Source organism: Heptranchias perlo, chromosome 25, assembly GCF_035084215.1.
Source record: "Heptranchias perlo isolate sHepPer1 chromosome 25, sHepPer1.hap1, whole genome shotgun sequence".
Taxonomy (NCBI): domain Eukaryota; kingdom Metazoa; phylum Chordata; class Chondrichthyes; order Hexanchiformes; family Hexanchidae; genus Heptranchias; species Heptranchias perlo.
In genome coordinates this window covers 33,081,451-33,093,379 of record NC_090349.1, presented here as the reverse complement: position 1 = coordinate 33,093,379, position 11,929 = coordinate 33,081,451, and the positions used below count along the sequence as shown (strand labels likewise).

Genomic DNA, 11,929 nt, shown 5'->3' with positions numbered 1-11,929 from the left:
TGGTACACTCTAAACATTCAGACTATGAAGGTCGCAGGTTGATTTGAGCCAACATGGTAATAGCCTCAACCATTATGGAATTGTACCCCAGCAAGATTCTGCACCTCAATGAAAGGTGGGAAGAAAACTGGGGGGGGGGGGGCAGAAAGAAAAAAAACTTGTTTCTTTCTTTCAGTTTTCCCCTTTCTCTCCTGACTGTATTGACTTATACTATGGTACAGCTCCATGGGTCCCATATTTCAATCAGTATCGTCTAAATGATCAATCTTCTTGTGTGAACTATGATCCTGATGTCTGCACAGGTGGCTTTTCCAGCAAGTCACTGGTCTGATGGTAAATAAAAACTGCTAGTTGTTGGTTTATGCCACCACTGAGCATTAATCACCAATATAACCTAACTTAAAACCTAAAATGTACAGATCTGACTACTCCATTCTGTAGTATAATTGCATTTTGTTCTTAAATTTTGCCTTACCATTGAAATGAGATGTTCTTTCTAATTAAAATTTTCCAATCGCTCCCAGTAAATAATACATTTTGGGAGTTTTTTTGTATGTGGTAGGTTGAATTGAATAATACGCACACTCCTCTTTGTGTATTACAGTCCTTATCTCATTGAATACTATCAGTTATAATTAAATCTGACAAAACCTTGATAATGTCGCTCTTCCTGACACCAACCTCAATGTACCATTTTAAATCTGAAACAGGCTTCACAAGCTCCTCCAGTCTGCTTCAGTGGCAAAGCAAGTGAAGCACAAAGAGCCAATTTTTTGTTTCTCTTTTCTAAAGTGTATTTTTTGTTCTCTAAAGATAAAGCCATATAGCTGTTCTCAAATTCCTGTATTTACTGTAGAAGAAGCCTCAGTCAGCGAGTGACCCTGATCCTGCAAGCCTCTGATTAAAAAAAATAAAAGAACTCCAGTTCCACGTTTTCAGAGAGATCCTTTCTTGACACCAGGAGGAAGTGGAAAGCTTCAGTCTCTGCTCATGGCCACTGTACAACAGAGAGCATCAGTCTGCACCAAGAAAAAGGGGACAAAATAAAGACTTTTGGAGCAGAGAAGATCTAAGAAAAAGGACCTTCTCTTAAAAGCCATCCTGGAGGTTTCCTATTCCAGGAATGAGGACTGAAGCCTGGCTGGTTCCCAGATGATACAGTTGGGCAGAGTTTCTGGCTGTTAGCTCCTTGAAGAAGCTCTTGATTTTTCCTCTCTGTAAAGCAGGGCTTCTTGTTTCCCTCCCCGGGGAGGTTGCAGTGTTCCCCTCCCTGCCTTGTGCCTGTCCCTGGCTGATTGTGGGTGCCCGTGTCTCTCCGCTGTTGCCCTTCTCTGAGAGCCTCCCTTGCCTCTGTCTCTCTCTCTTCCACCAAGATGGCGGACTTAGAGGCTGTGCTGGCTGATGTGAGCTATTTAATGGCGATGGAGAAAAGCAAATCGACTCCAGCCGCCAGAGCTAGCAAGAAAATTGTACTTCCAGAGCCCAGGTAAGAAATGCAAAAAAGAAAGAATGAATCCTGAGGAGAAAATGTCTTCAAATCTGAATTTAAAAGATACAGCCCGTTTGTCATGTCAAGCGTAGCACCTCCGAATTACCATCAAAACACAGCAGCAGCAGCTGTCATTTATTGCAAGAATTCTTAACAACAATAAAATATTAAAACCTAAATACGTTATTAACAGAAGCTAAAGAGATCAAACGCGCCTAACCTCGGTGCATATCCAAAGGGACTGAATCGACAGTTAGATACGAGACATTCTCTGCATCCCCACCGTTAATATCCCAATTTGAGTGAATCACAAATTTGCTTTATTTATTTTTTTTAAATTTTAAAATATTTAATTAAAATCAATTTAAAAGAATAACGTAGGTGAAGTGATTCTTTATATTTAAAACAGCATCATGCCAACAGGGTCATACATATTTTTCAATCAACAAATATATTGCCAATGCAAAAAAGGTGTGCAAATCCAAAAAGATATAGGTTGGAATTATTTATTTTGTTCCTGTCTAGCTATCACGTGAGTCTTCTGTCCATCGTTTGCATTAACACATCCCCAGTAAGAATTATATCTGAGAATTTGTTTCATCTGATCAGCAATAATTTGAATTAAAATGCCCAGGTCAAAATGAAAAACAGCTTCACAAAGAAATTAAATTGGAGAAAATGGTTTTCTTTTTTTCCTAAAAATAGCACTAATCAAAATTTAAGATTAGGTGTTCATGCAATGTGTCTGAATCGTGTAAAATATTTTCTTTTAAAAAGCTTATGTAAAGTGAGATTAAATGTGAACACAATATCATGTAAAATCGGATACTAAATTTGGTATATAATATGCAGCAAAATCCATTTATGGAGGAAAAGGTGCTATATAAATTTTTAATTTTTGAAAATAGGCCATTCAGACTAGGAGTAAGGAGATTGTGTAGGTTTTATGGTTCCTTCCTGTCTGATTTGAACAAACACAAGCACGGAGCAGAGCGTGCATTGTGTGTTATGAGAGAGAGTTTGTGGATCCGTTGCTTCTTAACTGTGAACAATAATAATTTGGAAATTCAAATTAAAGCAAGGACATTGGGAAATGAAATGAACCGGGAAATGAAATAAAGAAGTGTAAATACAGTGCATGTGTGTGTGAGTTTGTGTTTGCTGAATGTTTATAGTGTTCGGATTGTTACATACTGTATGCATGTTACATTCAGGTCTGTAATTCAATCTGCCCTTAAAGACTAAATGTTTGAGAAAGAGGAGGTAAACTGATACCAAATTTGCCTAAATTGCTGATAATTGTTCTCTACTACACTTAAAGAACAAAGCTACTTTGTTGTAAATATAATGTTCTGTATATGATTGTGTGTATGTGTGTACAAAATATATATATGAAACTATACACAGATTATGTATATCTGTTACATGTAATGTCTGCTGCAGGACTTAATAAAAATTAAAGTTATGTCATTTTTTTTCCAGCGACCCACTTGTCAGTTTTGATCAAATTTTCAATTCAATTGACCAGCCTTGCAATTTTTGTTCTGGATATAATGCACTCACAGGAAACAAAACGAGTTAGCCGATTTCCAGAGGGGGAATTTGGCTGTTGCAATTTAAAAAAAAAGAAATATCAATTTTAAAAGGGTTTTTTATAAAAAGGCTTTAAATGCGTGTATCAAAGTAAATATGAGGTTGTCTGGATGACATAATCTATTATGCATCATTGGTGATGGTTATAGAAGTATTCTCTCTAATCCATATTTTGAGCCTGCGAGTGAAAGGCTTTTTCAGGTTTTTTTGAAAAAACATTTCTTTCAATCATTAGATTTTTTTTTTACTAAAATGATAGTCTGGGGGGAGGGATAAAATCGTATAATGTTGAATATTACTAAACTAGGAGTTAAGCAAATGTAGATTCCAGGAGTGAACCCCTGTTTATAATATAATTTGAATGACTAAATTACCATTGTGCTTTCACAAGCATGAAAGGCCCTTAATTCACAAGCGCTGCGGGAGTGAGTTTCGAAGAGCTCTCTCGCTAATGAAAGAGGAGTCTGAATGCATCATTCTCCCCTTGCTGTGATAGTTTGCAATACTTATTCTTTGGCAGTTGTTGGGCTGGGTTTAAAGTCAGCTTGGAAGTTCCCCTTTGGTCCAGTGAGAGAGAGCACCGCCAGTGTAGCAGGAAGCAGTATAGATCAGAATGTCCAAGGTTTAGTACCTGTGTGGAGTTAGCTGATATAATTTGGGGTGTTATAGTCGATCTCAGCGCCTTGTGATTAGGGACGCGGAAAATCAGCCAAGGTTCCTACTTCTTGATTACCCGGTGGTCGCTGCTGGAAAGTGTGTGGGGTCAATGATGCCCTCCATGATTGAATAGCATATTGACCCTGTCTAAGCTCACAAATAGCTTAGGCGAGGCACCAACTGGCTGCCGGTGTTCATGGTACTGCACCCCAGCACAAGTTAATGTATTCAGTTTTTCATGGGTCTATGATTCTGCCGCTGGAATGAGAGCCAGATTTAGTGTAAACAGCTGGCTGCTGAATTGGAACACTGTCAGTATTAAAGGGGCGTCAGAGAGCTCACAAGAATGACTGATGTATGAAATGGTGATTCAGGGTTTTCATTTATAGTTGGAACTGGGAATATTGATGGGATGGAACACAGGAAGTTTTACTCTTCATCTAACTTGTGTTTTCCTGATCTCTCAGTCATTGAAGAAGGCAGCTTAGGTGGAGCATTATTCTGCCTTTAGGTACCTGAACTCGGAGTGCCTGATGGAGAATTGCAGAGGGATTTTTACTCTGGATCTACCCCATGGCAGAGGCAGCTTTATTTTTCATTTGAATGTGCTGTACTTGACCTGGGAATGCTTGATGCTAACACTGAGTGTACATGGCTGTTTCATCGGCCAGTACGGTCAACCCTGGCATTGATGAGCACAATATTTCACTAAAAAATAATATATATATTTTATATATATATTATATTTTATATATATATAAAAAGTTCCCCTTTCTCAGCAATTTTCTCTCCTCTCCCTTTCCACAACTGCTGATTGTCCTCCAAGTTATTTACATCTGAGTGTCATCAGTAACTGCTTGACTATGGGGGCAGTGTGTGTGTCATCACAGCCAAGCAAAATTTTGTCTCCATCACATGACCCATAAACTTTTCCCCCTCCCTAACTCAGGGGCACTGAGGTCTGTTTTTGCATCCGTAACACTGACCAGCCAAGTGCCCAACAGCTGGGGAACAGGCCATGGCATTGGGAAATGCAGAACTGGGCAAATTTTAACAATTTTTTAAATATTTGATTTCAGATTTATATATATATATCATCCGTGTGTATATATATATATATATATATATATATTTTTTTTATATATATATATATATATACGGATGATATATATATAAATCTGAAATCAAATATTTAAAAAATTGTTAAAATTTGCCCAGTTCTGCATTTAGATAGGAATTATTCTTCATTGAAGCCTCATGCAGAAATGTATTTATCCACGCCATGCCTGCAAATACATTACAACAATATCTCGGGTTTCTGGAACATCCCTTTAATTACTATTATTATTTGCTCCTTTAAAATAATGAATTTTTTGCTTCCTCTAGCTTTCCCAATGCCATGGCCTGTTCCCCAGCTGTTGGGCACTTGGCTGGTCAGTGTTACGGATGCAAAAACAGACCTCAGTGCCCCTGAGTTAGGGAGGGGGAAAAGTTTATGGGTCATGTGATGGAGACAAAATTTTGCTTGGCTGTGATGACACACACACTGCACCCATAGTCAAGCAGTTACTGATGACACTCAGATGTAAATAACTTGGAGGACAATCAGCAGTCGTGGAAAGGGAGAGGAGAGAAAATTGCTGAGAAAGGGGAACTTTTTTTAAAAAGGGCAGAGAACAAAATCTGCCATATTAAGCTGTCATCTTCACAGTTTATACAAGTGCAATTCTATTCTATTCAGGAGGTGGACAAGAACATTGTAGAGAATCCATTTTTCTGCCCCAGTGGGACATGCCTCTCACATCTTTGCTCACCATAGACTTACCACACCGTTGGGACCCCTGAAACAACACAGCAATTTTGGCTACAACCACCAATTTTCTTAAATAATTCAATTTTTTAAAAAAAGAAGCAGGACTGACTACCATAAATATCAAGTCTGATCTGTTTTTATAGCTTTGAATTGCCTTCTACAGGGATTTTGAAAATTCCCGCAGAGCCAGCAGAATGCAGGGTGAAGCCTATGATGGTGCAAAACTGCTACAGCCTCCCACAGAGAGTTAATTGTGCATTTAATGGCAAAATGGGCTTCTCTCTTGTTTTCAAAATGATTTCCTATCAACCTTCAGCTTGGGAGATGTAAAAGTCATCTTGATAGAATATCTTTCCCTGCAATTCCTTTTGTGAATTTTTTTTGTAGCAGATGTCGATAAGTGGTTTGTCCACTTGTGCCATTGTTGTCTGTCCTACACCCCTAGATTGTGGTTCTACAATGACAGGAACCCACCAGTAAGGAAATATCAATACCTTTGTAATAGATGTAGTGAGGGAAAAATTTGGTTCCAGCTTTGTGGCCCTCCTTTCCCACATATAGAGCCACAGAAGTTTACAGCACAGAAAGAGGCCATTCGACCGAGAGTGACTGTGCTGGCTCTTTGGTGGAGCAATCAAAAACTAATTCCACTATTCTCTCTTCTCATAGCCCTATATTTTCCTCTGCTACAAACATTTATGCAATTTTCTGTGCAATAGTCTCTGCCTTAAGCATTCCCTGCAGCAAAGCATTGCATACTCCAACATATCTCTGCGTAGGAATTTCTATTAACCTCTCACTCTCTTACTGACAATTTTAAATTGATGGCACCTTGTCTCCCTGGCCACAGGAAATATTCCTTCTCTGTTCGCTCTATCAAAGTCCTTCATAATGTTTTTAAAAACCTCTATTAAATCTCCTTTTAACCTTCTTTGCACCTGTGGAAACAATCCCGCTATTTCAAATCCCTTTTCCTAATTATAGTTTCTCACCCCGGCCTCCTCCTGGTGAACCTATGCTGTTTGCTGTTTATGGCTTTAATGACCCTTCTATAACGGGGCGTCTAAAACTGTATACATTATTTTAACTAGAGCCTAACCAATGTTTTGTACAAATTTATAATTTTTTAAAACTCTTATATTTTATGCTGTTATTTATTAAACCCAATATACTGTTGTTTTGTTTTTCTATAGCTTTTTCTCCTTGCACTCGCACGTCCAGAGAATTATGTATTTGCATCCTTAGGTCTCTATTAATCCACATCCTTCAGTATCTTTGCATTGAACGTTTACTCCTGTTCATTGTTTTATCGTCCCAGGTATTAGCTCACACTTATCCTCATTAATTTGCATCTGCCATCTGTCTGCCCATTCCACTAACTTGCCTATGTTTTCCTGAAGACTTTTACATTTCTCCTCGCTGTTTGCCAAACCCTCTACTTTTGTGTTTTCAACAAATTTTAAGATTGTGCCTCTTATGCTCAGGTCCAAATCATCTTTATATACCAATAACAAAAACAAGTCCATCACTGACCCCAGGGGTACACCACTTCCAACCCTTCTCCAATCCAAGCAATACCTATTTACATTAACTCTTTGATTTCTATCCACGTGGCTACACTTCTTGTACCGTATGACTGATTTTTTTTTTAAACAAACCTATTGAAAGATACCTTGCTGAACACCGTGTACACTACACTTGCTGCATTCACTTTATATATTAAATTAGCTACTTCTTCAAAAAACTCTATTAAATTTTTCAAACATGGCTTGCCTTAAAAAGTCCGTGCTGGCTGCCCTTGACTAACCCTTGAATATCTAAATGCTCACTAATTTTATCTTGAATTATGGATTCTGAGAGTTTGCCCCTAACTGACATTAGACTAACTGGTCTATGGTTACCCAGTTTATCCTTCCCTCCCTTTTTGAACAAAGGTGTGCATTGGCTACTCTCCAGTCCAGTGGCACAATTTGCATATTTAAGGAATGAAAAATTGTGGGCAAAGCCTCTGCCATCTCCTCTCTGACCTCTTTCAATAACCTCGGGTGTATGCCATCAGGGCTCAGTGACTTATTCACCTTGAGTTATGCACTGCCATGGCACACAAGGAATGGCACAGTGAGCAAGTGATCTGTTCACAGGGTTATGCCAATGATGCTGTGTGTGTGTGCCCATTAGGAACCTGCTAGGGGACGGGTTTGATCCTTTGTATCCCGGGGGAAGCGGCTTGCTGCCTCTTATCTTCCGAAAGGGATGCGATCAGGAACTGTCGATGTAGACCCAACTAACTGGCACACCATAGTGCACCGTGTTTGCACAACAACATGCTAGGCTGCTGGGCCATTGCAGCTTTCTTGTCTACTACATAACCAAAGGGGAGGGAGCGATTCTGAGAAAATTGTGGGACTTGCCCCTTCAACCAACGTGCAAATTTCATGACAAGTTGAAACATTTTTTTGAAGATTGGCAGAATTCTCACTCATGTAAAACAAGCAGCAACTTGATTTATATTGCTCTGTTAATGTAGAAAATAGGGAGGAGAAAGACAAAATAGGTAAAAGAAATAAAGAAGCAGATGGCGAGCCACGGTGCGAGAGTTACATGGAGTTACATTGAGTCTACAGCATAGAAACAGGTCATTCGGCCTAACTGGTCTATTCTAGCGTTTATGCTCTACACGAGCCTCTTCCCTCCCTACTTTATCTACCCCTATCAGCATACTCTTCTATTCCTTTCTTCTTTGTGTGCTTATCTAGCTTCCTCTTAAATGCATCTATGCTAGTTGCCTCAACTGTTTCTTGTGGTAGTGCGTTCCACATTCTTATCGCTCTTTAGGTAAATAAGTTTTCCCAGAATTCCCTATTGGATTTATTAGTGACTATCTTTTGGATTCCCCCACAAGTGGAAACATTTACTCTGTTTACCCTATAAAACCCTTTTCATTATCTTAAAGACCTTTATCAGGTCATCCCCTCAAACTTCTTTTTTCTAGAGAAAAGAGCCCCAGCCTGTTTAGTCTTTCCTGATAAACATATCCTCTCAGTTCTGGTATCATCCTTGTGAATCTTTTCTGCACCTTCTCCAATGCCTCTATATCCTTTTTATAATATGGAGACCAGAACTGAGCACAGTACTCCAAGCGTGGTTCTATATAAGTTTAGCATAACTTCTCTTTTCAATTCTATCCCTCTAGAATTGAACCCCAATGTTTGTTTGCCTTTTTTATGGCCTTATAACCTGCGTCGCTACTTTTAGTGATTTGTATACCTGTATCCCGAGATCCCTCTGCTCCTCTACCCCATTTAGACTCTTATTATCAAAGCAATATGTGGCCTCCTTATTCTTCCTACCAAAATGCACCACCTCACACTTATCCATATTGAAGTAAGGAGAGATGACTGAAAGGTCAAAAAGATGAGTTTTGAAAAGGTTCTTGAAGTGGACAGAGAAGTTAAGAAGCAGAGGGGTTAAGAAAGGGATTTCCAGAGAGTATGCCACAGGTGGCTGAAGGCTCTGCCATCAGTGATGGGGCAAAGCGAGGGGGGAAACTAAAAAGACCAGTCAGCAGAACGAAAGTTGTGGGTAAGAATATAATGCTGAAGGAAGTTGCAGAGACAGAGGATAGCAAGGCCATGGAGGGATTTTACTTTGATGTTGTCGTTGGCTGCATGAGACCCTTACATTGGTAGCCGGTGGTACTGCTGCGTCACCAACCTTAATATAAAAGCAGCTTAACACTAGAGTAAAGTCCTGGTGGTTACAGATCGGTCAGTGCTGGTGGTTGTGGTGCGAGCAATTTGACATGATGAACTAACAATAGCATATCATACAACATGAAAGTGCATTGGCATAAGTAAGATTTCTCCTATAGCTTATTGATATCAATACAGTAAAAAAGCCCAGCATTTTTGGCCCTATAATCAATAACGAATATCAGAAAACTGAAGGACTTTAATCCTTGGTGGATTTTTATCTTAGTGCAGTGCTCTATTGCTGTCCAGTCAGTGGAGGATTCGATTGCAGCTGGTTAAATCAGATGACTAAACGATATTTAATCTGTAAATAAGTGGTGAAAATGAATTTGATGGCCAGAACTTTACACAAATAATTGGTACATTTGGTGGTCCAGGCCATGCCCTCTAAATGTGTCCAATTAAGAAGGATACGATTACACATTGAGTAATGAGATTGGAGCTGTATGCAGTTGTGCTTTCCAATGCCAGGACCTCAGCCGCACTATTCTGATAGCTGGAGGGATCAGGTGTTACCCGCAGGGAAAGAGGATAAAATCAACCCAAGGATAATGGTTAATGGGGGCGGTGGGGTGGGGGGTGTCATTGTTTGCTAGGAGAGAATAAAATCAGAAGAGGAGTCATTACAGGGGGGGGGGGACAAGCAATTCCCAAGAGGAGGGGCAGGAGCTGGTGTACCTCTTAAGTGGCCAAATACTGAGATCAGCATTGACTAAGACTGCCCCCTTGGTTGGTGAGGGCTTGTGGCATGGGGGCAACCATAGAAAAGTAAAAAGAATGAAAAATAAATATCTCCAATTTTTTTTAAAAAGGAGGTACCATATTTTAGGACAATTACTGTATTATTGAAAGCAAAACTGTGCAGCATTCTCCCTCCCCCAATCAACCATAATTTGTTACTTATTTGTCTTTCGGAAGCTAATTAAAGAAAATCATATGTCGCAGTCAGTAGTAGAAAGTGTGAGAATTCATGTAGTTTGTTGGGCGTTAACATGTTACTCTTTAATGGAAAAATTGGGAGATTTATATTTTTTCTTTTTTCCTAATTTTCAGCATACGCAGTGTTATGCAGAAATACCTGGAGGAAAGAGATGAACTGACCTTTGAAAAGATCTTCAACCAGAAAATAGGTGAGTGAAAAAATTGCACATGTTTCAATAATAATCGGTATATACTGCAGGGGGTTGAATTTCTGAGTTCTGTTTTTAATAGTGTCATACAAATATTAGACATGTTATCAAAGGAGGTGTAAAGTTCAACCCTTTGAATGCATTTTACAGATCACACATTTTGTTTCTCTCGATAATTTTTCTTAACCTTTTTCGAAACTTCTCTCCTGAAGTTGCGACTTTTGCTGGGGGATGGCTCTGCGTGCACTGGCACCTCACCCCAATAATCATTCTTTATGCATAGCTTAGAATGATTTTTTTTTGAAGGTTTCAACCATGCAGAGCAGTACAGTGGAGCCTAACCCACACATGCAAACTTTCTAACAGGAGTCACTAGATAATTGGGCATAGAAACACTTGTTTATTTCCCCCCTCACCACTAGCATGGGAGCACTGAGGCCAATTGTAGTTTTCCCTGACCATTTTCAGCTGGATCAGGATAGCCTAAGAATTGAATCAGGGACCTTTCTGGCCTTAATTAATGTCTTAGGGGCTTGCTAACTTAAACCAACATGTGAGCACCAATTGTTTTTAATTGCCACATATCTGAATAAGGATATTCTGTCACATTTTAACATTGAGTATTGTCAAACAGGGTGAGAATAAAGAGCATTTTGAAAAGGCTGTTTATTGACCAATGCGCTGGAGCCCTGACAAGTAAATTTAATGAATAGGCGCACCAGCATGGTTAAAATGGCAAAATAGTGGGAGAAAGAAATGGTCCTAATTGGACCAATCTGAAGTATCTTCAGTGGTGTTCCCATGTTTACTGACCTACTCACCCAAGGCTGCTGCTTTGTTGCCTCCGGAATGCTAGTTTGTTACTTCCAGCCTGCTGGTTTCTCGTCCCTAGACTGGTGGGTCTGTGCTCAGCCTGCTAGTGTGCTGAGCCTGGCAGCTAACTTCGAGACCTGGATCAGTCCTGCAGCTTCCATTTCTGATGCCAATACTGACTCACTCCCATACATTGCTGCTTCCCTGCTGAATGTCACCAATGTCCTACCAAAGGCCATCTCTATCCTGCACAATTACGATAAATGACTAAATTCTATACTCAAAAATTAACAAAATAACGGCTTTGACATATCCAGGGCTATGGATGATTATTGAGACGCTATGAACTCAACTACTGTGACGCACAGAATGTTTTACTGCTTACTCAGTTGATTTTTACTGGAAAACGTTTCATGGAGACTCAAATGTTCCATCTCAAATCTCAATGTCCTCTTGTCAGAGAGCACTGCTTAGAGCATCAAAAGCCAACAATAGATCTGGAATCACTAATATTAGAAAGCATTGATTATTCTCCAAACTGTTCTTCCAGTAGGGCACATAGGTAGTTTATTCTGTGCCTCAGTTGTTAAGAACAAACACAAGAATGGAACAGGAAAAAGCCATTCGGCCTTGATATAAAACCTGGTCTATTATCAACTTTACCAAACCCATATGTCTGACA

The 11,929-nt window shown here is 39.5% G+C and overlaps 1 protein-coding gene across 1 annotated transcript in view; it reads left to right on the top strand.

Moving 5' to 3' along the window:
• The first annotated feature begins 910 nt into the window (after positions 1 to 910).
• The window catches only part of grk3 (G protein-coupled receptor kinase 3), a 244,025-nt gene continuing 233,006 nt past the window's right edge, over positions 911 to 11,929 (top strand). Inside the window, exons 1-2 of the mRNA XM_068005936.1 lie at positions 911 to 1,486; positions 10,358 to 10,434. Of these exons, the coding sequence (XP_067862037.1) occupies positions 1,374 to 1,486; positions 10,358 to 10,434 (190 nt within the window). The 5' untranslated portion in view covers positions 911 to 1,373. The remainder of the gene's footprint in view (positions 1,487 to 10,357; positions 10,435 to 11,929) is intronic.